We start from the raw sequence: 25,530 nt of genomic DNA, 5'->3' as shown, positions 1-25,530 counted from the left end.
GCTGAATAACAGAATCCAGACTAGAATCCAGATCTCAGTCCAAATCTGCTCAACCCAGCTAAAACGGCGATGCTCTCTTTCTTTTGGGTGAGGGGCGAGAGGTGTTCAAGAAACCAAGCCTCCGGTCTAGAAACCTCTGCAGCAAACGACCACTCTGGCGTCTCACGTTTTACCAAACGTTTCCTGCCCAACCCGGACAACCCAGGCCAACAACGCAAGAGCGTAGTGCTAGCGGGGCAAGCCAGAGAGCTGGGAGGACGCGGGGGATGGGGCACGAGGTGCCCGGGACCCCCAGGGGTATCCTAAGGGCCAAAGGAAAGACACCACACGCCTGCCCACTCAGGCCTAGACAGGTCCACAGACGCACTAAGAAATAAGGAAACACATCAAGCTGCTCTGTTTGCGCCATGGGACCCCGGCCTCTGCTTCCTGCACTCCCCGCACGAGCCTGGTCACTTAGGGGACTGTACCTAGCGTTCAGCTCCGCGAGCACGGCGCGGAGGTCAATGGTGCTAAAGCGGGTCTTCATAGCGAGGTCCGAGGGTCACTACCGCAATTTCCTCTACTGCCCAGCCGGACTCGACACCGCTCCTCTTCCGCGCAGGCGCACTTGTCGGAGATCTACGGCCGCGCAGAAGACCCAATATTCCTTGAGGCGAACGTATTTGTGTCGCTTTTCTGAAGATTTCTGTTGTCAAGTTGTAGTTGACTCTTTTCATTACACCAAAACAATTCGAATAAAGATCCAAACTGTTCTCTTGAAACTGCATTCCTTCCTGGAACCCTCACGGACCAGTCTGGTTACCTTGCCCACTTGTGTTTGGGGCTCAAGCCAGCCTTCATAGTGACCCCTGCTGGTCGAAACAATTTTCGAGACAATTAACAGGAGTATTTCCCCACAGGGGGGGCTGTAGGGCTCAGTGCAGAAGAGCAAGGACCCCTTCCTGCGCGCTTACTTTGACATAAGATTTTGAAATGTAACGAAACAGAACCGCTTCGGTCCTTCTAAGATTATCCTCAACTATCAAGGCGAACTCTCAAAACGGAGTTCCTATTTTGATGGGTCCTGCTCTCCGAAGGAGCATTCTGCAGTTGATTACAGTATTCTCATCAAACCTCGGTCTCGGTACCCCTGAGACGCAGCGCAGTACCTGGTATACAACTGGTGCTCCACAAACACTTGGCAACATGAATATGCAAGTGTTTAGCTAGATAATGGTGAAATACGATAAAAATAAAAATAAGATTCCCAACGGGAGTGGGGTGGGAGGGGGGATTCACAGTGTAGTGAGGAAAATAATCTTGTAAGAATGTAAGTTATGCATTTTTTTTTTTTGTCTTAGGATAGATGCATGGGAAGAAAGGATACTTTATAAGGTGAGAACTCAAAAGAGGCAGGGTCTCACTATGTTGCCCAGGCTGGAGTGCAGTGGCTATTCACAGGCGCGATCCCACTACTGATCAGCACGGGAGTTTTGACCTGCTCCGTTTCCGACCTGGGCCGGTTCACCCCTCCTTAGGCAACCTGGTGGTCCCCCGCTCCCGGGGGGTCACCATATTGATGCCGAACTTAGTGCGGACACCCGATCGGCATAGCGCACTGCAGCCCAGAACTCCTGAACTCAAGGGATCCTCAAGCCTCAGCCTCCCGAGTAGCTGGGACTACAGGCACGCGCCATCGCGCCCGGCGCTCGGCGTCGCTGCAAAGAGCTGCTAGAGGCTTGCAGGTTACAGACGGTAGCAACCAGAATTCCTACCACCAGAAGGCGACTCTAAACAGAAAGGGCGCCACTGCTATTTCGGAAGAACTGGTACCAGTAGACGCAAAAATGACTATAGCACATACTGCACAGCATTACTGTCATATGGTACAGTAAACCATACAGAATGGCCCAAAATATGAAAGCATTGGCGAGAATGTGAAGAAAAGGGAACTTTTGTATGCTGCTGATGGTAATGTAAATTAGTAGAGCCATTGTGCAAAACAGTAGGAAGGCTCCTCACAAAATTAGGAATAGAATTACCATGTGATCTAGCAACAAAATCACTATCCTGAAGATACATGTTCATGTTCATTGCAGCTTTACTCACAATAGTAAAGATATAGGGATAATCTACTTTTCATCAATGGATGAACGGATAATGAGCGCAAATATATATGTACACACACACATACATACTGTGGAATATTATTCAGTTTTTAAAAAAGAAATAAATCTTGCTGTTTGCAACTGGCATGGATTTAACAACATGGATGAACCTGGATGACATTATGCTAAGTGAAATAAGCCAGACACAAAAAGACAAATACTGCATGATCTCACTTATACGTGGAATCTAGAAGTTTCTCATAGAAACAGAGTAGAAATGTGGTTTCCAGCACTTGGGAAGTGGGGGAAATGGGAAGATACTGGTCAAAATGCACAAACTTTCGGTTATAAGTGGAATAAGTTCTGGAGACTTAATGTACAACATGCTGATTATAGTTCATAGTAATGTATTTTATGCTTGAAATTTGCACGGGAACAGAAAACCAAATACTGTTTGTTCTCACTTATAAATGGGAGCTGAATGATGAGAACACATGGACCCATGGAGGGGAACAGCACACAATGGGGCTTATCAGAGGGTGGAGAATGGGAGGAGGGAGAGGATCAGCAAAAATAACTAATGGGTACTAGGTTTAATACCTGGTGATGAAATAACCTGTAAAACAAAGCCCATGACACAAATTTACCTATATAACAAACCTGCACATGTAACCCATGAACTTAAAAGTTAAATTAAAATAAAAAACAGAAATTTGCTAAGAAACTGGATCTCAAATACACACATGCAAATTGTGAGGTTATGGATGTGTTAATTGGCTTGATTGCAGTAATCATCTCACAGTGTATACATACATCAAAACATCACATGGCTGGGCTGGGTGGCTCACACCTATAATTCCAACACCTCGGGAGGCCAAGGCTGGCAGATGGCTTGAGCCCAGAAGACCAGCCCGGACAACAAAGTGAGGCCCCCTCACCGATCTCTACAAAAAAATAACAAAATTAGCCTGGCGTGATGGCATGTACCTATGGTCCCAGCTACATGGGAGGCTGAGGTAGGAGGATCCCTTCAGTCCAGGAGGTCAAGGCATGGTGGCCATAATTGTGCCACCACACTGCAGCAGGAGCCTCAGAGTAACACCCTGTCTAATAAAAAAAAAAAAAAAATGGCCAGGTGCAGTGGCTCACACCTGTAATCCCAGCACTTTTGGAGGCTGAGTTGTGTGTATCACCTGAGGTCGGGAGTTCGAGATCAACCTGGTCAACATGGTGAAACCTCATCTCTACTAAAAATACAAAAATTAGCCGGGTGTGGTGGCAGGCATCTGTAATCCCAGCTACTTGGGAAGCTGAGGCAGGAGAATCACTTGAACCCAGGAGGTGGAAGCTGCAATGAGCTGAGACTGTGCCATTGTACTCTAGCCTGGACAACAAGAGGGAAATCCTGTCTCAAAAAAAAAAAAAAATCAAATATACACTTCAAATATATGCAAATTTTGTTGCCATAATTCATTTTACACTGCTATAACAGAACACCACAAACTGAGTAATTTATAAAGAACATAAATTTATTGCCTCACAGTTCTGGAGACTAGGAAGTCCAAGATCAAAGGACTGGTATTTTGAAAGGGTTTTCTTGGTGTTACATCCCATGGTGGAAGGGCAACGAGAGAATGAGAGAGACAAGAGGACCAAACTCATCCTTTTATAAGGAAACCATTCCCATTAATTTTTTCAGTAGCCCTAAATTGAGCCCCAGGCACTGTCTTATATAAGATATTTTAGTCTCTTATAAGCTTAGCATTAATTGATTGTTTGACCTCATCAATAGACATCTGGGATTTAGAATGAGAGATGGGATTTTTCAGTCCTATGCTTATATAGTAAATCAGAGATAGAATACTTTGTTGTGTACTGGGGAATCATATTTTCCCAGAAAGATATACAAATTGACCAAACAGAATAGTGAAATTCAATTGAAACCATGTAATGCAAGAAATAGTTGTGGTTCTTCTGGGTGAAAATAATGCTAAATTTATTGTTTATAAGCCCATGGGTTAAAGAAAGTACTAATGAGAAAATTTTAGGGTAATGGATTAAATCTTAATATAAGGAAGAACTTTCTAGTAGTCAAGACTGTTCAAATACTATTTAGGGATATATTCAGGCATTAAAACCATTAAGAGTAACAAGATAATGCCACGAAGTCAGAATAGTGGTTATTTCTAAGAGGGAAGGTATTTGGGTATGGGTTTCTGGGATGCAGGCAAAGTTCTATTTCTAGATGCCAATTATATAGTTTCTCACTTTATAAATTCCTTAAACTTACATTTTGTGTATGTCTTATGCACAGTTTCATATGTATGACACAGCTCACAAAGTTTAAAAAACAAAACAGCCACGGGCAGTGGCTCACGCCTGTAATCCCAGCCCTTTGGGAGACTGAGGCGGGTGGACCACTTGAGCCCAGGAGTTTGAAACCAGCCTGTGCAACATGTCGAAACCCAATCTCTACAAAAAATATAAGAAACTAGCCAGACGTGGTGGCATGCACCTGTAGTCCCAGCTACCAGGGAGGCTGAGGTGAGAGGATCACCTGAGCCCAGGAGGTTGAGGCTGCAGTGAGCTGTGAGTATGCCATTGCACTCCAGCCTGGGTGACTGAGTGAGACCCTGTCTCAAACAAAACAAAACAAATTAAATTTTAAAAGGAAATTAAAGAGGCTGGGCACGGTGGCTCACACCTGTAATCCCAGCAATTTGGGAGGCTGAGGCAGGTGCAGATCACCTGAGATCAGGAGTTCGAGACTACCCTGGCCAACATGGTGAAACCCTGTCTCTACTAAAAATACAAAAATTAGCCAGGTGTGGTGGCGCATGCCTGTAATCCCAGCTACTGGGGAAACTTAGGCAGGTGAATCACTTGAACCTGGGAGGTGGAGGTTGCAGTGAGTCAAGATCACAACATGTGAATGAAGTTATCTTGGGCCCTACAAATTAGACCAGCCACCAGCTGAATACCACAATCAACTTCACCTGGAGCAGAAGAATTATTCAGCAGAGCTTTGCTCCAAATTCCTGGCTCTCAAAGTCATGAAACCTAATAAAACCTAATAAAAAGAAAAAAAACTCCAGCTAGGTGACACAGCGAGCGAGACTGTCTCAAAAACAACAACAACAACCACCACCAAGAAGTTAAAAAGTAGGTATGATAGAAATTAAAAATGGCCACACATTCTTTAACACTCATGAAGTAGGTTCTGTTCTCTTCCCATCTTTAAATCTAGGCTGGCCTGTGATTCCTTTGACCAACAAAGCATGGCAAACGTAAGTGATACTATGCTATTTTTGGCTCTAGCCTTTAATAAGACTTGTAGCTTCCAGTTTGGCCTCTTGAAACTTGAGTCACTATGTTAGAAGTCTAATACCCTACTGTAGAGGGGCCTTGAGACTGCAGGGAAAGGAAGAGGAGCATGTCTTTACAGTCAAGACTGTCAAGGCAGAGGCAGGTGAATGAAGTTATCTTGGGCCCTACAAATTAGACCAGCCACCAGCTGAAGACCACAATCAACTTCACCTGGAGCAGAAGAATTATTCAGCAGAGCTTTGCTCCAAATTCCTGACCCTCAAAGTCATGAAACCTAATAAAACCTAGTTGTACTTTCAAACTACTAAATGTTGGAGTAGTTTGTTACACGCAATAAATTACACAAAAATAGGCAGATGTAGGCAAACACATTAAAAAAGAAAGTAAGGGCCGGGCGAGGTGGCTCAATCCTGTAATCCCAGCACTTTGGGAGGCCAAGGTGGGTGGATCACAAGGCCTGGAGTTCAAGACAAGCCTGGCCAAGATGGTGAAACCCCGTCTCTGCTTATAAAAACACAAAAATTAGCTGGGCGTGGTGGCAGGTGCCTACAATCCCAGTTACTCAGGAGGCTGAGGCAGGAGAATTGCTTGAACCCGGGAGGTGGAGGTTGTAGTGAGCCGAGATTGCTGCACTCTAGCCTGGGTGACACAGAAAGACCCCATCTCAAAAAAAAAAAAAAAGAAAAAGAAAATAAGAGTTCTGCTAAATTAAATTTGGCCTAAGGCTGCTGCTGTACCTTGAGTCCCTCAAGACTGAACAACAATCCAATTTGGTATGTAAACAAATCGAAAGCTTATGAGTATATTCTTGTAACATATAGCTGTCTCAGCCATCACAGCTGCCCAGCTTCAGCTAATCATAGGCTGCTAATTGAGCCAACCATGTCCAAATAAGGCAAACACTGAGCTGTAACCAATCAAGCTGTTTCAGTATCTCACTTCCCTTCTCTATCTGTGAATATTCTCTTCCCACAATGTGGAACTCTCTGAATCTCTTCTGGTTCTGAGTGCTGTCCTGTTCATGAATCATTCTTTGCTCAAAAAAACTCTGAAAAATTTAATTTGTCTGATTTTTTTTTTTAACATTTCTCATATTACTAGTAAACAAATTTAAGCTGGGTATGGTGGCATGTGCGTATAGTTCTAATTGCTTGGAAGGCTGTGGCAAAAGGCTTGAGCCCAGGAGTGAGGCTGCAGTGAGCTATGATATATGATCACGCCACTGCAATGCGGCCTGGTGATGGAGCAAGACCCCATCTTTAAAAAAAAAAAAAAAATTAGAGTTTTAGAATAAGAAAACATTGTTTTGGACAAAGAATGTTGTTTTTATTGATTGATTGATATATATATATTTTTGAGACAGAGTCTCACTCTGTCACCCAGACTGGAGTGCAATGACACAATCTCAGCTCACTGCAACCTCCACCTCCCAGGTCCAAGTAATTCTCCTGCTTCAACCTCCTGAGTAGCTGGGATTACAGGCACACACCACCACACCCAGCTAATTTTTGTATTTTTAGTAGAGACGGGGTTTCGCCATGTTGGTCAGGCTGATCTCAAACTCCTGACCTCATGATCCGCCTGCCTCGGCTTCCCAAAGTGCTGGGATTACAGGTGTGAGCCACTGCGCCTGGCCTAAGAATGTTATTTTTAAATCAGTGAAGTATGTACTCTAAAAGATAAAAGTCATAAACATTTATGTGAATATTTATATGCTCTTGGCATGGGTGAGACCCTTCAAAGCAAAACACCGAAAGCAGAAAACATAAATGATTAGATTAACAGATCTGAATACATTCAAGATGTGTGTGTGTGTGTGTGTGTGTGTTTTTTTTTTTTTTGAGACCCAGTTTCACTCTTGTTGCCCAGGCTGAAGCACAATGGCTCACTCTTGGCTCACCTCAGCCTCTGCCTCCTGGGTTCAAGCAATTCTCCTGCCTCAGCCTCCCGAGTAGCTGGGATTATAGGCATGCACCACCACACCCGGCTAATTTTGTATTTTTAGTACAGATGGGGGTTTCTCCATGTTGGTCAGGCTGGTCTTGAACTCCTGACCTCAGGTGATCTGCCTGCCTTGGCCTCCCAAAGTGTTAGGATTACAGGCATGAGCCACTGTGCCCAGCCCATAAAAGTTTAAAGTCACTGTATATCAAAATATTCCACCATAACCCTAATCTTAACCCTAAACATAATTAAAAACTTAAAAGTGTAGTACACACACACACACACACAGAAAAAAAAATCAATGTGAAAATGTGTTGAACGTAAAAGTTTTTATTTATTTATTTATTTATTTAAGTACAAGTACATTAAAGAAGACAGTTACGGCCGGGCGTGGTGGCTCAAGCCTGTAATCCCAGCACTTTGGGAGGCCGAGATGGGCAGATCACGAGGTCAGGAGATCGAGACCATCCTGGCTAACACGGTGAAACCCCGTCTCTACTAAAAAATACAAAAAACTGGCCGGGCGAGGTGGCGGGCGCCTGTAGTCCCAGCTACTCGGGAGGCTGAGGCAGGAGAATGTCCTAAACCTGGGAGGTGGAGCTTGCAGTGAGCTGAGATCTGGCCACCGCACTCCAGCCTGGTTGACAGAGTGAGACTCCGTCTCAAAAAAAAGAAAAAGAAAAAAGAAGACAGTTACTGGCTAGGCACAGGTTGAGGGGTTGAGGCAGGTGCATCACTTGAGCTCAGGAGTTCAAGAAGACAATTACTGAAAGGATACCTTTCTGACCTCTCAGAGTTTTGTCAGGCACAGACTGAGCTTGACTCCCCCATGTATTACTGTCCTATTCTGTGATAATTTGCTGTATCAAATTACCACAAATTTAGAGGCTTAAATAACATAAATGTATTATTATTATTTTTGAGATGGGGTCTCACTCTGTCCCCCTGGCTGGAATGCAGTGGGACACTAATGACTCACTGCAGTCTCAATCTCCTGTGCTCAGGCAATCCTGCCACCTCAGCCTCCCTGGTAGATGAGACTACAGGCACACACTTTCACACATGGTTAATTTTCATATTTTTTTTAGAGACAGGATTTCACCATGTTGTGCAGGCTGGTCTCCAACTCCTGAGCTCAAGCCATCCACCTGCCTTGGCATCTCAAAGTACTGGGAATTACAGGTGTGAGCCACTGCACCCAGCCAAATTTATTATTTAAGAGTTCTGGAAATCAGAAGTACCAAATGGGTGAGTAGGGCTGCATTCCTTCTGGAAGCTCTTGAAGAGAATCCCTTCCCTTGCCTTTTCCATTTTCAGGGGGCTGTCCACATTCCTTGGTTAGTTAGCACATAGATATCATTGGGGAGGGGGTCATTATGCTGCCTATCACACCTCAGTTCCACAAAGCTGAGTTATCCTAGAGGTCATAGAAGAAACTCAGAAAGTAGGAACCCCAGGACTAATAGATGCAGCTACTCAAAAGCAGTTTTTACATCCATAGCTAAGTCATTCTGGGTCCAATTCAAGGATCCATTTAGTGAAAAACAAAAGAGATACAAAAATTAGCGGGGTGTGGTGGTGTGTGCCTGTAATCCCAGCCACTCGGGAGGCTTGAGGCAGGAGAATTGCTTGAACCCAGGAGGCAGAGGTTGTAGTGAGCGGAGATGGCTCCACAGAACTCCAGTCTGGGCGACAGAGCAAGACTCTGTCTCAAAAAAAAAAAAAAAAAAAGATATGCCAAAATTATTTTGCTTCTTATTTTAAGGTTGGTGAGAAGCTAAAGTTTGTTTTTTGTTTTGTTTTGTTTTGTTTTTAAATAGCATCTCTAGCTATTTTCATTTAGTAAAAATGCATTCATTTGGAGGTGAGTTTTTTATTCTTGAAAAGTTGTCCTCTAGAACTGGAATAAGACTTATTCCACGTGGTTGCAGAGGGCAGACCCAGAAGCAGCCATGGGGGAGATAGCTGCTCGATTCAAAGAGGATCTTCTCTGACAGTTATCCTTGTTCAAAATGCAGTGAACTACCTCAATAAATAAATAAATAAATAAATAATTTTAAAAAAGGAATACAATTAGCTTTATACAAAATTGAGTACAATGTTTCTTTCCTCTTTCATTTTACAGATAGTGAGGAAAATCTGTGTTTAGTACTTAGAGTCTTTAAACTCCCAGTAGATTATCAGATTAATGTTAAGAGTGATGTGAATGCTTAACCAATTTCCACTGGCCCTAAAACACCTGAATTTAACAGTAAGCCCTCCAAAACTGTTATTTCATATAGATGAAATTTCTAATCACAGACCACCAAGAACTTTTGAAAAATTTAAAGGCTGTCTTCTTTCATAGCGTATTCACTTATTTCTTTTTTAAAAATGAAGCATGATTATGAGACATGCTCAAAGACAGCCCAGTGGAGGATGCAGAGGTTTTTGCTCTCTTTAACACTGGGTTCAAGACCCAGGCCGTCGGGTGCGTTCTTTAAACTCCCTTTGCTTCAATTACTTTTCGGAGTCTAGGTGCCGTTACCTTTTGGCAATCCGACGGAGAGAGAAGCAAGCAGGGAGACAAGGTGATGCATTCTGCCACGCTGGCCCCTCACCTCTGTCATCACAGGACGTTATGGGTTCCTCTGAGACGAGTTTTTCCCTTATAAGGAGGCAGTAGTAGGGTTTCTCGTCGGAAAGTTAGCCCTGCTTGTAGGAAAGTAGAACGAAAGATTTGTGTGAAAGACTGTAGATCAGCCCGTCTTTGGTCGACAGCATTCTAAAGCAAAAACCTTGACAGGACAGAGGTGAAAGAAGGTGACATCCGTGACAGGAGGTAGGGAGGGAAGCTCAGGTCAGCTCAGTGCAGGGGAATAGTGTTGGTTACTGCAAGCAGCATCCTGGACTGCCGCGGGAATATCTTGGAAATTCTTAAAGAGAACGTACTTTTTGCTCTCTGTGGTCCGGCGGCCATTTTTTCCGACTGGCTGTGGGTAAACGAGCAGCCCCTGTTGGCTCCGAGGGTAATAACAACTTTTCGCAGAGACGTTTTGAATATGCGCCGGTAGGGGGCAGCGATGAGGTGGTTGCAAGTCCCCGAGCATCCCGTCAACTGGTGAGTTTTAACGCTAAAGGAAACGTAAAATAGTGGATAAATAGAAGAGTGGAGAGAGAAAGCCGACTATAAACCTCAGTAACATCTCTCCATATATTTTTGCCTTTAGAGGAAGAGTGGGCTCGTCTTTAAATGCGCACATTAGTATGCTTCTTAATACGTATGAAGCTGAAAGGAGGCAAACTTCTTGACACTATCCACTTACAAAGGGTACCCTTAGTGAGCGAGGAGGGCAAAAGAGACAGGGTCTCGCTATGTTGCCCAGGCTGGAGTGCAGTGGCTATTCACAGGCGCGATCCCACTACTGATCAGCACGGGAGTTTTGACCTGCTCCGTTTCCGACCTGGGCCGGTTCACCCCTCCTTAGGCAACCTGGTGGTCCCCCGCTCCCGGGAGGTCACCATATTGATGCCGAACTTAGTGCGGACACCCGATCGGCATAGCGCACTACAGCCCAGAACTCCTGGGCTCAAGCGATCCTCCCACCTCAGCCTCCCGAGTAGCTGGGACTACAGGCACGCGCCACCGCGCCCGGCGGTTGGAAACGCTGCGAAAAGCTACTAGAAGCTGCAGTGCGGTGACGTCATCGGGGGAGGAGTTGGGGGGGCCAAGCCCGGCGACGTAGCTTGGACACACCCACACTGGGCGGTCTGGAGGCTACGCTAGTGTGGCGTCATCTGAGCTGACGAGCCGTTAAGCCTTATAGGGTTGGGACCCCGGAAGCTACAGGCGCAGTTGCGGCCACGGCTCCGGATATTTTGATCCGAACATCGCGTTCCTGCTTAACAGAAATTGGTCAGTTTGCGCTTAATGCTCATAGTGTGGCGTCCGGACACGCAGCGAGAGAAAGAAAAACGCAATAACCTGGTCCCTCAGCGTTGCTTGCTTCAGCAGGCCTTAAATATGTGCTTCATCTTTTGGGGGACGTTACTTAAGGGGCAACCATTTGGCTCGAAATCTTCCATTTTCAGCAAGCATTTAGGAGGTGACTGCATTATAAGGAGAATAACCCACAGTAGCAGAGGTTGGGAGTCTGCATGGTGCCGAGGCCGGCTCAGTCTTCACTATTTGAATGAAGGAAGCCTGGGGCAACTGTTTTGTTTTCTCTGCCCTGCATGTTAGTTGCCCGTTGTTTTTGGAGAAAAAACTAGTATCGGGTATATTGGTGGAAAAATTTGGATTTGGCAGCCTGAAGTCTTTTTTGAGACAAACATAGGAAGGGATAGAGAGGAGGAAAGAAAAAATTTTCGACTATAGTAGATCTGTCTGCAAAAGCAGACCTTCTATTAGTCCTCTATCTATAGTCTTTCCCTCACCCCCCAACCCCTTGTCTCCTAAAAACCAGTCCAGACTTTCCCCTCCACCTCCGTCCTTGTAGCAGATAACTTTGCTCCCTCCTTCATGGATAAATTGAAGGCCATCAGACAAAAACTTTTCAATTCCTTGCTACTCTCCCCGCTCTAAATTTATCTTTACAGCTTCAGAGAAGAGGACCCTTCTGTTTTCCCCTCCTACCTCAAACCCAACAGGTCAGAATTCTTCCATCAATCATTTTCACCCATCCTATCTCTCTCTTTCACTTAATACAGATTCCAAGCTGCGTTTCTTCTTAAAAAAACGCCTTTGACCTTGCCTGTCTTTCTAAATGAAACTGTCTGTTTTCATGGCTGCACTTCTTCAAACCATGTTCAACAATAACTACATTCGCTTCTTAACCTTCTGTCTTCAGTCCATAGCCCACCAATCCACTGAAACTATTCTAGCTAAGGCTGCAATACCCTGCCTCCTAACTGGCAGGTCTAAGGAACCCTTTCTGACATGGCTGACATAATTTACCACCAATCTCTGTCACTTGTGACTGCTATTTCCTCCCTGAACATTTCTTCTACCTGGTTCTTGTTCACAGCCCCTGATATTTCCTCCCAGGCTGTCTCTTCTGCCCACCCAGCAAATGTTTTTGTTCCTTACAGTTCCCTCCTAAATGTTCTCTGTTCTCTCACTATGTTCTTCATGAGTGATCTAATCAATTATCAAGGCTTTCAAATCTATAGTTCCAATCTGATGCTGTTTCCAGAGCTTCGGATTCACATTTTTAGTTGCCTTCTGGATGTCACGAAATCATTCAAAACTTCAAATTCAGTATTTGCAAACAAAACTGATCTTCTCTTCTTCCTCCAAACTTGCTCAGTTTTCCTTTTTATCAATATGTTTGTTTGTTTATTTATTTATTTATTGAGACAGAGTCTTGCTCTATTGCCCAGGCTGGAGTGCAGTGGTGCGATCTTGGCTCACTGCAACCTCCGTCTCCTGGGTTCAAGCGATTCCCCTGCCTCAGCCTCCTCAGTAGCTGGGATTACAGGTGCCCACCACCGTGCCCAGCTAATTTTTGTATTTTCAGTAAAGATGGGGTTTCGCCATGTTGGCCAGGCTGGTCTTGAACTCCTGACCTCGTGATCCATCTGCCTCAGCCTCCCAAAGTGCTGGGATTACAGGCGTGAGCCACCATGCCTGGCCCATCAGTATGTTTAGTTGCTTACTTCAGAACTCTCAGAGTCATCCTTGACTACTGTTTCATTCATTTAATACCAAATATTTACTTTTTACTTATCCAATGACAGGCACTGTACTAGGTGATAGAGATGTGGTGAAGAAAAGAGACAAGGTGGAAGAGACAGACAAAAATTTAGCAAAAAAATTATAATTTCAAACTGTGATAAGTGCTGGTGAAGGAAGCACAGTACTGAGATATAAACAATGGTGGTAGGAAGCAGGTGGGGCACCAGGTTTCGAGAATGTAGTCAGGTAAGCCTCTTTTAGGAGATATCATTTAAATTAGAGCCTGAAGAATGAGGCATCGGTTAGGTACATTGATTACAAAAGAGGACTGTCTGTAAACTGAAGTAAACGAACCTCTCTTTAGGAAATATAGAAGAAAGGCCGGGCGCGGTGGCTCAAGCCTGTAATCCCAGCACTTTGGGAGGCCGAGATGGGCGGATCACGAGGTCAGGAGATCAAGACCATCCTGGCTAACACTGTGAAACTCCGTCTCTACTAAAAAATACAAAAAACTAGCCGGGCGAGGTGGCGGGCGCCTGTAGTCCCAGCTACTCGGGAGGCTGAGGCAGGAGAATGGCGTAAACCCGGGAGGCGGAGCTTGCAGTGAGCTGAGATCTGGCCACTGCATTCCAGCCCGCTACTCGGGAGGCTGAGGCAGGAGAATGGCGTAAACCCGGGAGGCGGAGCTTGCAGTGAGCTGAGATCTGGCCACTGCACTCCAGCCCGGGCGACAGAGCGAGACTCCGTCTCAAAAAAAAAAAAAAAAAAAGGGAAGGAAATTCAGAAGAAAGAAAGTTATCTCAAGCAAGTTGGTCAGAAGAAAATGGGCTGATAATGAAATGTTAGTTGTCCTCCAAAGTCGGTTCTCCCCTTTTACAACGCTAATACATTGCTACTTGGGCACATGAAATGCCAGCTAGATACCATATTGCCTGGATTTTCTTACAACCAAGTGTGGTCAAGTTCTCACCAATGGAATATGAATGAAAGTTGTATGTGCACTCTGCATCGCTTGCTTAAAAAGAAATCGGTTGCCCTGTACTTTCGCTCTTTTGCCCTTCTCCAGCGCTAGGTGGCGCCAGTGCAGATCCACTGCAGTGCCCTACCTTTAACCATGCAAATTAGGAAAAATACTAAGGGTCAAGAGGAAAGAAGGGGCAGGATTGGAAAACAAAACAAAACAAAAACCAACGAAACCAAACCAAAAAAAAACCAAAACAGACAGAAAGCAGAGTCCATGGAAGAATTAATGAAGCTGATCCACTCTATATCCTCCACCACTCCTACCTCTGGACTGTTAGATGAGAAATAAGTTTCCATCTCAATTAAATCACTATATTTTGGGGTCTTTTTATTATGACAGCATACTCTGTACTCTAATAGAGGGAGGTTCACAGAAGAAAATCCTGGATAAGCAGAACTCAGAAAGAGCAGGAACCAAAAGAGCTCCAGGTATCTACAGGGCACCCCAAGGGGATGAACCATCCTCAGTATCCTCTAAGAAGAGTCTGATTTTCTAGTTTGAGTTCTGTATTCTTCTACAATCTGTATTTATATGCATACCTATTTTTATTGTTTATTTATTTATTTATTTATTTTGTGAGATGGAGTTTTGCTCTAGTTGCCCAAGCTGGAGTGCAATGGTGTGATCTCGGCTCAAGGCAACCTCCGCCTCCCAGGTTCAAGTGATTCTCCTGCCTCAGCCTCCCAAGTAGCTGGGATTACAGGCACCCACCACCATGCCTGGCTAATTTTTTGTATTTTTAGTAGTTTATTAGTGTCTTAGTTTAGTAGTTTAGTTTCACCATGTTAGCCAGGCTGGTCTCCAACTCCTGGTCTCAGGTGATCCACCCGCCTCGGCATCCCAAAGTGCTGGGCTTATAGGCGTGAGCCACCACGCCCGGCCATGCATACCTATTTTTATTATAATTATGTTGTAAATAAAACATCGGTGTTTCGCTTTTCTTTCCCACATGTCACTATGCTTTTGGTGGCAGTATAATATTTTATTGTTACTATTATTATTTGAGACAGAGTCTCGCTGTGTCTCCCAGGCTGGAGTGCAGTAGCGCGACCTCAGCTCACTGCAACCACCACCTTCCCAGTTCAAACGATTCTCCTGCCTCAGCCTACTGGGTAGCTGAGACTACAAGCAGGCATCACCAACGCCCAGCTAATTTTTGTATTTTTAGTAGAGACGGAGGTTTCACCATGTTGGCCAACCTGGTCTGGAACTCCCGGTCTCAGGTGATCCGCCCGCCTCGGCCTCCCAAAGTGCTGGGATTACAGGTGTGAGCCACCGCTCCCGGCCAGGTGGCCCCATAATCTTTTGACTTGATGCATCATAATTTATGACTATTTAAATGGAACCACTATCAGTCACACTAATCACCACTTTACCATTCTATATATTTCACCTGTATTGTTTTATGAATTAGTGATCGGCATAATATCCAGTGCTAAGTCAGCTATGCACAACCTCGAATCAGTCGTTTGCTTTTTCTTGAGACATAGTCTCCCTCTGTCGCCCAAGCTGGAGTGCAGTGACACGATGTCAGCTAGCTGCAAGGTTCACCTCCCGGGTTCACGCCATTCTCCTGCTTCAGCCTCCCGAGTAGCTGGGACTACGTAGGCGCCTGCCACCACGCTCGGTTAATTTTTTTTTTGTATTTTTTAGTAGAAACGGGGTTTCACCGTGTTAACAGGATGTTCTCGATCTCCTGAGCTCGTGATCCCCCAGCCTCAGCCTCCCAAAGTGCTGGGATTACAGGCGTGAGCCACCGCGCTCGGCCAGCCGTTTGCTTTTTAACAGTGGAAAGGACAAGGCCGTGTCCGGCTGTATGGGGCTTTGCTTGGTCAAAATGTAACATCTATACGGCCGCGCGCAGTGGCTCACGCCTGTAATCCCAGCACTTTGTGAGGCGCCGACAAGCGGGTCACATGACGGCAGGAGTTCGAGGCCAGCCTGGCCAACATGGCAAAAACCCATCTCTACTACAAACACAAAAATTAGCCTGGCGTGGTGGCGCTCTCCTGTAGTCCCAGTTATTCAGGAGGCTAAGGCAGGAGAATGGCTTGAACCCGGGAAGAGGAGGTTGCAGTAAGCCGAGACGTGTAACTGCACTCCAGTCTGGGCAACAGAGCAAGACTCTGTCTCAAAAAAAAAAAAAAAAGTAACCTGTATGAAAGTTAATTTTGTGGCATTGAACAATGTAGATCTCAAATGGGAAGTCTCACTCTGTCTACAAAAAACTCCATGCCATGAAGCTCAAAAGTTTATAAATTAGTCCTTTGGAGACGTTAAACAAAGAGCATGGAGTCATACGAAAAGGCTTTCTGCCCTGGTAAGGAAAGAAGGCTTGTTGGCAGGTTGAGTCTGGTCCTTGAGTTCTCAGCTTTCACCAGGGAAGGGGTACCAGACAAGGCTGAGGCTGAACCTGAGCCTGCACATGCCCTAATTGCTGGGCCGTGAGAGAACACCCGAAGAGGGGGCCAAATGCAGCTGAAGAAAAGACGACGTGGAGGTCATAGACGACCAAGAGAAAGGGGCGCACCGCCGACACTATCGCCAGCCAGACCCCAGATCAAGATAAATAGAACAGGAGCCTGGGTCTCCAAACACGACAGGCTGGGGTCCCAGGGCAAGGTACCGGGCTGCCAGCGGAAGCGTGGGGGAGAAGTTGGGCTGCAGGCGGCGTGTGGGAGAGGTGGGGTCACCAGCAAGTGGGCGGGTGGGAGGCGGGGCCACAGGCGGGCTGTGGAAGAGGTGGGACCGCCAGCAAGTGGGAGGGGAGGGAGGCGGGGCCGCCGGCGGGGCACGGTGAAGAGGCGGGGCCGCCAGAGGGCCCGGCGGACAAATAACCCAGCGCGAGCTCGGTTATCTGGGTGTGGCGGTTCCACCCTGGTCTGCGTCCTCCCACGGCACCCGTAGTTCCCCCACCTTGACACACTGCTTATTCTTCGCAGCTCACTGCAGCGGAGTCATCTGCTGCTGGCCAGGATTTTCTTTGCGACGGGTTGTTATGTGCATTTCAGGACATACCCCGTGAGTTGTCCCTGATTCCATTACATTTAATAAAGGAGCAGTGGATTAACCGGAATTACAGTTTGACAGAAAACACGTTTTCTTCTGGACAACACCCTGCGTGTAGGAAGAGCCTTTAATATGGTTGATACACACTATTTAATCGATCCAGAAACACATTTCTTGTGACAGGCTTTTAAATATCAGAATAAGTCCTAAGAGTGAACAGTTGAAGTTACTTATCCAATGTTACACTGCTAGGCCTATAAATAAACTTGCAAGGTCTATTTTCTCCCATTTGAGTATGCTTTGATTTCCATATGACAGTTCTGCCGAAATGTTTTGACATCTTAGATCTTAATAGAACTCCATTACAGCACGACTATTTATTACATTGATTCTGATCTGACGTGTAATAAATCGTGTCCCCAACCCAAAACTCCATACATTAATATCCTGATACTTAACGCACTTTATCCAACTATTGATTCTATCTCTTCACACCAATGTGGTAAAAGCTTTCTGCTGTATTTAATGTATTCATTTTGAAAATATTTTAAATGCTTCTTTTTAATTAGCTAACTTTGAAGAGTGCTTCCTTTGTTTGAGGACTCTAGATTTAGGCTAATGTCACACATTCAGAATAATTGGCAAATTGATTTGCCTTTCTTTGACTTTCTATTCTCCAAACTGATTATATACTGAGGTTAATACATTTGAACTGGCCAACCAGGCGCGGTGGCTCACGCCCGTAATCCCAGCACTTTGGGAGGCGGAGGTGGGTGGATCACCTGAGGTCAGGAGTTCGAGACCAGCATGGCCAATATGGTGAAACCCCGTCTCTACTAAAAATACAAAAAATTAGCCAGGAGTGGTGGTGGGCGCTTGTAATCCCAGCTACCCAAGAGGCGGAGGTTGCAGTGAGCCGAGGTCGCGCCATTGCACTCCAGCCTGGGCAATAAGAGCGAAACTCTGTCTCAAAAAAACAAAACAAAACAAAAAAAGTGTGTGTGTGTGTGTGTGCATGTGCATATATATACACATATATATATTTGAACGTGCCTAGGTTGTGGTAGGAAAACAAATACATATATGTGTATTCATCTTGGACCTGGAAGAGAGGACATAATTTCTGAGTAGAAGAATGACTGGGTTAATGTCTAATTTTGCATGTCCTCTGGCCCCAGCCATGATTAGTATAAAAGTCCTAGGGTTTCTCTAGATCTAGGGAAAGATATTACTCTCCTCACCACCTCCACATAGAGTAATATCTTCCCTAGACCTCCTCCCCTTATGAACAAACGGAAGAACATTAAGGCTGTAAATGGCCTTTTGAGGTTCAAATGACAGTCTACTTTCACTTCTTTTATTTTGGAGGCGGAAATTTTAAGCTTTCATGCGTGTGGTTTAGACAGTTTTTAAATATTACTTTGTTGAGAGTTTATGATGTGGTGGTTAAACAAATAGCACCGTAGGTACTTGCTAGGGGATGCTTTACACATACAGTATGTCATCACAATTCATATTATTAATAATTAAAAATATATTCTGTTACACTATGGTTTATGTGTATGATTTTTTTTTTTTTTTTCCTGAGATGGAGTCTCACTCTGCTGCCCAGGATGGAGTGTGGTGACGCGATCTCGGCCCACTGCAACCTCCGCCTCCTGGGTTCAAGCAATTCTCCTGCCTTAGCCTCCCAAGTATCTGGGATTACAGTCGTGCACCATGACACCTGGCTAATTTTTTTTTTTTTTCAGTAGAGATGGGGTTTCACTCTGTTGGCCAGGCTGGTCTCAAACTCCCAACCTCAAGTGAACCGCCTGCCTCAGCCTCCCAAAGTGCTGGGATTACAGGTGTGAGGCACCATGCCCAGGCAGTTTATGTGTATGATGCATTTCTTTTTTGAGACGGAGTTTCGCTCTTGTTGCCCATGCTGGAGTGCAGCAGTGAGATCTAGGCTCAACGCAACCTCTGCCTCCTGGGTTCAAGCGATTCTCCTGCCTCAGCCTCCCGAGTAGCTTGGATTACAGGTATGTGCCACCACGCCCAGCTAATTTTTTTTTGTATTTTTAGTAGAGATGGGGATTCTCCATGTTGGTCAGGCTAGTCTCGAACTCCCGACCTCAGGTGATCCATCTGCCTAGGCCTTTCAAAGTGCTGGGATTACAGGCGTGAGCCACTGTGCCCGGCCTATGTGTATGATATTTTATGACCAAAGGAATTCACACTTTTCTCAGGGTTTGCTTTTAGGGCTAATGAACTGGAAAAGCAGTCCAATTTATACAGAGAATACTGAAGGCACAAGCTGCCTGTGTCTGTTCAACTGAGACCCCTTGCTGACAAGGCTCTAATTCATTTTGTGACACAGCTCATTTTCCAAGGGGGAGTATAGCCTGGGGTGTGGCAAGAAATAAAGGCAAAATCACTACACATTAGTTAGAATATTGTTGAAAGAGACAGTCTATAGTCATGGCAATGTATGAATAAACAATATTGCATATTACAAGAGTATTTGTATAATCAAAACCATTATATACAATGCTATTATGATTTATTATCATTATAAAAACAAATATTAATGTTCTTATACATTATAATAATAACATAAACTAGAAAAGTGATTTATCCCCTTTTGAGCATAAGATTTATTAAAATAGTAGGTCCCTTTGTGCATTCATTCATTCATTACATCATTAGTCATTAGGGAAATGCAATCAAAACCACAAGAGATACAGTTTCACACCTACTAGGATCACTAAAATAACAACAGTGAAACAGAAAATAACAAGTGTTGAACTGGGCAGGTGGTGCATGTCTGTAGTCCCAGCTACTCAGGAGGCTGAGATGGGAGGATCTGTTGAGCTGAGGAGTTCCAGGCTGGCCTGGGCAACATAGCAAGACCTCATCTGAAAACAATCAAACAAACAAAAACAGCAAAGAAAAAAATAACAAGTGTTGGCAAGGATGTGGAGAAATTGGAACTCTCATACATCGCTGGTGGGAATGTAAAATAGTGCAGCTGCTATGAAAAACAGTTTGACGGTTCCTCAAAAAGTTAAACATACAATCACCATATGATTGAGTGATTCCACTCCTAGGTATAGACCCCCCAAAGAAGCAAAAGCAGGTACTCAAACAGATACTTGTGCATCAATATTTGTCACAGCATTATTCACAATAGTCAAAAGGTGGAAACAACTGTCCATCAACAGAAATAAGTAAACAAAATGTGATATTATAGAATATAATCAGCCATAAAAAGAATAAGGTTCTGATGCATGCTGCAACATAAATGAGCCTTGAAAACATGTAAAGTAGGGCCGGGCGCGGTGGCTCAAGCCTGTAATCCCAGCACTTTGGGAGGCCGAGACGGGCGGATCACGAGGTCAGGAGATCGAGACCATCCTGGCTAATACGGTGAAACCCTGTCTCTACTTAAAAATACAAAAAACTAGCCGGGCGGCGAGGCGGGCGCCTGTAGTCCCAGCTACTCGGGAGGCTGAGGCAGGAGAATGGCGTAAACCCGGGAGGCGGAGCTTGCAGTGAGCTGAGATCCGGCCACTGCACTCCAGCCTGGGTGGCAGAGCAAGACTCCGTCTCAAAAAAGAAAAAAAAAAGAAAACATGTAAAGTGAAATAAGCCAGACACTAAAGGACAAATAAATCCATTTATGTGGAATCTGTAGAACAGGCAAATATGTAGAGATAGAAAGTAGAAGTTGGGAATTAGGGTAGAGAGTTAGGAATTTTAATCTTATTTTTCATTTTTTTGAGACAAGGTCCTACTCTGTCACCCAGGCTGGAGGGAAGTGGGACTGACTATCTTGGCTCACTCAGCATTGAAATCTCTGGCTCAGGTGATCCTCCCACCTCCATCCTCCCAAGTAGCTGGGGTTACAGGTGTGTGCCACCACACCAGGCTACTTTTTGCATTTTTTTATAGAGATGGTGTTTCACCATGTTTCCCAGGCTGGAGTTACCACTTAATGGGTATAGAATTTCTGTCTGAGGTGTTGAAAAAGTTTTGGAAATAGTAGTGATGGATGTACAATATTGTGAGTGTAATTGATGCTCCTGAATTATACACTTGAAAATGGTTAAAATGGATCGGGTGCGGTGGTTCACTCCTGTAATGCCAGCACTTTGGGAAGCCAAAGTGAGCGGATCACATGAGATCAGGAGTTTGAGACCAGCCTGGCCAACATGGTGAAACCCCATCTCTACTAAAAATGAAAACATTAATTGGGCGACATGGCAGGCACCTATAATCCCAGCTACTTGGGAAGCTGAGACAGGAGAATTGCTTGAACCCAGGAGGCGAGGTTGCAGTGAGCTGAGATTACGCCACTGTACTCTAGCCTGGGTGATAGAACAAGACTCTGTCTCAAAAAAAAAAAAAAAGGAAAGGAAAGAAAGAAAAAAAGAAATTGGTTAAAATGGCAAATATTATGTTACGTACATTTTAACAGTTAGGCATGTTTGTGTGGGTCCATTTCTGGGTTCTCCATTGTGTGTCACTGATCTGCTTATCTCTCCATCAAGATGACACAGTCTTGATTACTAGCTATGTAATAAATCTTAAAATTGGGTAGACTGATTCCTTCCATTTTTATTTTAGAAAATTGTTTTAGCTATTTTAGTTCCTTTGCATTTCCATATAAATTTTAGATTAATCTTGTCTATATCTACAAAATAAATCTTGCTAGGATTCTGATAGGAATTGCACTAAACCTGGAGGAAACTGACATTTTTGCTATGCTGAATCTTCCAATCCATGAACATAATGTATCTTTCCATATGTTTAGATATTATTTTATTTCTTTTGTTTTGTAGTTTTTGATATATAGATATATACATTCTGTATATTTCAATTTTTTGAGTGAATACAAATACTGTATTTAAAATTTTAGTGTCCATGTGTTTATTGCCAGTATACAAGATACAGTTTATTATTATTATTATTATTGTTGAGATGTAGTTTCACTCTGTCCCCCAGGCTGGAGTGCAGTGGCGCAATCTCAGCTCACTGCAACTTCTGCCTCCCAGGTTCAAGTGATTCTCCTGCCTCAGCCTCCTGAGTAGCTGGGATTACAGGTGCCTGCCACCACGCCTGGCTAATTTTTTGTATTTTTAGTAGAGACAGGGTTTCACTATGTTGGCCAGGCTGGTTTTGAATGCCTGACCTCATGATCCACCTACCTCAGCCTCTCAAAGTGCTGGGATTATAGGCATGAGCCACCATGCCTGACCGAAATACAGTTGATTATTGTGGGAGGTTGTGTTTTCAGATTTCTTGGGATTTTCTAGGTAGGAAATAACATCTTCTATAAGTAGCAACAGTTTTATTTTTTCCTTCCCAATCTATATGCCTTTTATTAATATTTCACTTTCTAGCCCTAATGCATGGCTAGAACTTCCAGCACCATGTTGAACAAGACCAGTGAGGTTGAACATCTTCCCTTGTTCTGATCTTAGTGGGAGAGGATTCAGTTTTTTACCATTAAGTATGTTAGCTGTAGGGATATTATTTTCTTTTCTTTCCTCTTTTCTTTTCTTTCTTTCTTTGGAGATTAAAAAAAATCAAATTGCGGACGTTATTCTCTATTCCTGTTTTTCATAAAATTTTATAACATGAGTAGGTGCTAAATTTTGTCAAATACTTTTTCTGCCTTAATAGAAATGATCAAGTGAACTTCCTTCCCTTCCTTCCTTCCTTCTTTCCTTCCTTCCTTCCTTCCTTCCTTCCTTCCTTCCTTCCTTCCTTCCCTTCTTTCTCTCTATCTCTCTCTTTCTCTCTCTCTTTTTTTTTTTGACAGTCTCACTCTGTCACCCAGGCTGGAGCATGGTAGTGGTGTGATCTCGGCTCACTGCAACATCTGCCTCCCAGGTTCAAGCAATTCTAGTGCCTCAGCCTCTGGAGTAGCTGGGACTACAGGCGCGCGCCACCAAGTCCAGCTATTTTTCGTATTTTTAGTAGAGACAGGGTTTCGCAACGTTGGCCAGGCTGGTCTCGAACTACTGACCTCAAGTGATCTGCCCACCTCAGCCTCCCAAAGTGCTGGGATTACAGGCAAATTTTCTTCTTTATCCCATTGATTGATTGGATTACATGATTTCCAAATATTCTAACATTCTTGCATCCCTGAAGTAAACTCCATTTCATGGTGGTATATGATTATATTCATATATTGCTAAATTTTATTTGCTAAGATTTTAAGATTTTTGTATCCGTATGAATTATTGATATAGATGGCTCACACTTGTAATCCCAGCACTTTGGGCGGTCATTTGAGGTCAGGAGTTCGAAACCAGCCTGGCCAACATGGTGAAACCCCATCTCTACTGAAAATACAAAAATTAGTTGGGAGTGTTGGGGGGGTGCCAATAATCCCAGCTACTCAGGAGGCAAGAGAATTGCTTGAGCCCAGGAGGCAGAGGTTGCAGGGAGCAGAGATTGTGCCACTGTATTTCAGCCTGGGTGACAGAGCAAGATTCCATCTCAATAAATAAATAAATAAAAAGAAGAAGAATAAAATATAAATACAAAAATTAAACAGGCATGATGGCACACGCCTGTAGTCCCAGCTCCTCGGGAGGCTAAGGTAGGAGAATCGCTTGAACCTGGGAGGTGGAGGTTGCAGTGAGCAGGATCGCGACAGAGGGAGACTCTGTCTCAAAAAAAAAAAAGAAAAGAAAAAAGAAATATAGGTCCAGCCGGGTGGGGTGGCTCAAGCCTGTAATCCCAGCACTTTGGGAGGCCGAGGCAGGCAGATCATGAGGTCAGGAGTTTGAGACCAGCCTGGCCAACATAGTGAAACCCCGTCTCTACTAAAAATACAAAAATTAGCTGGACATGGTGGTGCATGTATGTAGTCCCAGCTACTCGGGAGGCTGAGGCAGGAGAATTGCTTGAACCTGGGAGGCAGAGGTTGCAGTGAGCCGAGATCCCACCACTGCACTGCATTCTGGGCAACAGAGTGAGACTCTGTCTCAAAAAAGAAAAGAAAAGAAATATAGGTCTGTAGTTTTATTTTCTTTGTGTGTGTGTGTGTGCACTTATTTGTACTGAATTATCTGGTTTTAGTATCAACTTCACAAAATAACCAAGAAGTATTCCCTCCTCTTCTATATCCTGAAACTATTAAAGTGTTGGGTAGCAATCTCCTGGAACATAAAGGTGCATCCCATAACCATCTGGGTCATGAGATTTCTTTTTTGGCAGTTTTAAAATTATAAATTCAGTTTCCTTAATAATTAAAAGCTACTAGTTTGGGCGCAGTAGCTCACACCTGTAATGCCTGTAAATCCCAGCAATTTGGGAGGCCAAGGCAGGAGGATCACCTGATGTCAAGAGTTTGAGACCAGCCTGGCTAATATGACAAAACCCCATCTCTACTAAAAATACAAAAATTAGCCAGGTGTGGTGACGGGTGACTGTAATCCCAGTTACTTGGGAGGGTGACGCATGAGAATTGCTTGAACTTGGGAGGCGAAGGTTGCAGTGAGCTGAGATCGTGTCCTTGCACTCCAGCTTGGGCCACAGAGTGAGACTGTGTCTCAAAAAAAGAAAAAAATTAATAATAATAATAGGCTACTAAAATTATCTGCTTTATATTGGGTGAGTTGGGATACTTTGCGCTTTTGAGAAATTGGTCTTTTCATGTGCGTTGTCAAGTGTATGTGTATACAGTTGTTTGTAGCATTCTGTTATTATTTTGATATCTGCAGGGTCTATAGTGATATCTCATGTTTCACTTCTGTTATTGGTAATTTATGTCTTCCTTTTTTTCTTTGTTAGTTATGATAGCAGTTGTTGCTTTAATTGATATTTCCAAAGAACAAGCTCTTTGTCCCACTGATTTTCTCTATTGCTTTTCTCTTCTCAATTTTATTGATTTCTGTTCTTATTCTTATTATTTCTTTCCTTTTAATGCTTTGGATTTATTTTTCTCTTTTTAAAGTAGGTTCTTGAGATGGGAGCTTAGAATATTAGTTTGTGAGTTTTCTTCTTCTAATATATGCATTTAGTGCTATAAATTTCTCTCTAAGCAGTATGTTAGCTGTGTCCCTATAATTATGATATGCTGTGTTTTCTTTTTCTTTTCTTTTTTTTTTTTCGTAGAGGTAGGGTCTCACCTTGTCACCCAGGTTGGTCCCAAACTCCTAGCTTCAAGCAATCCTCCTGCCTCAGCCTGATATGTTGTATTTTCATCTTTTTCTTTCTTGTTTTTTTTCTTTTTCTATTTTTTGAGACAGGGTCTTGACCTGTTGACCAGGCTGGAGTTCAGTGATGTGATCATGGCTAACTGCCACCTGTCACCCCAGGGCTGAAGTGACCCTCCTGCCTCAGCTTCCTAAGTAACTGGGACTATAGGCAAGCACCACCAAGCCTGGCTTTTTTTTTTTTTTTAAGAGATGGGGTCTCACTATGTTGCCCAGGCTGGTCTTGAACTCCTGGGCTCAACAGATCCTCCCACCTTGGCCTCC

At 44.1% G+C, this 25,530-nt stretch overlaps 1 protein-coding gene and 2 long non-coding RNA genes across 5 annotated transcripts in view; 1 reads left to right on the top strand and 2 right to left on the bottom strand.

Moving 5' to 3' along the window:
• NEMF (nuclear export mediator factor) overlaps positions 1–599 on the bottom strand; it is a 69,851-nt gene extending 69,252 nt beyond the window's left edge. The window contains exon 1 of one of the 3 annotated variants that reach the window (XM_033188105.1): positions 471–599. In XM_033188105.1, the coding sequence (XP_033043996.1) occupies positions 471–529 (59 nt within the window). In that variant the 5' untranslated portion in view covers positions 530–599. The remainder of the gene's footprint in view (positions 1–470) is intronic. The other 2 variants (XM_033188106.1, XM_033188108.1) reach the window with 2 other exon arrangements.
• A 4,173-nt stretch (positions 600–4,772) lies between these two features.
• On the top strand, positions 4,773–17,877 carry LOC117069676. Its single transcript, XR_004431631.1, has 3 exons — positions 4,773–4,783; positions 9,226–9,229; positions 16,812–17,877. It is a non-coding gene; the product is annotated as an uncharacterized LOC117069676 (long non-coding RNA).
• LOC117069677 lies at positions 9,105–11,047 on the bottom strand. The gene is made up of 3 exons (XR_004431632.1): positions 10,667–11,047; positions 10,293–10,474; positions 9,105–10,052 (listed from the first exon to the last, which is right to left on the bottom strand). It is a non-coding gene; the product is annotated as an uncharacterized LOC117069677 (long non-coding RNA).
• Positions 17,878–25,530: the final 7,653 nt, after the last annotated feature.

Source organism: Trachypithecus francoisi, unplaced genomic scaffold (genome assembly GCF_009764315.1).
Source record: "Trachypithecus francoisi isolate TF-2019V2 unplaced genomic scaffold, Tfra_2.0 Lachesis_group3, whole genome shotgun sequence".
Taxonomy (NCBI): domain Eukaryota; kingdom Metazoa; phylum Chordata; class Mammalia; order Primates; family Cercopithecidae; genus Trachypithecus; species Trachypithecus francoisi.
This window is presented reverse-complemented; position numbering and strand designations above follow the sequence as displayed.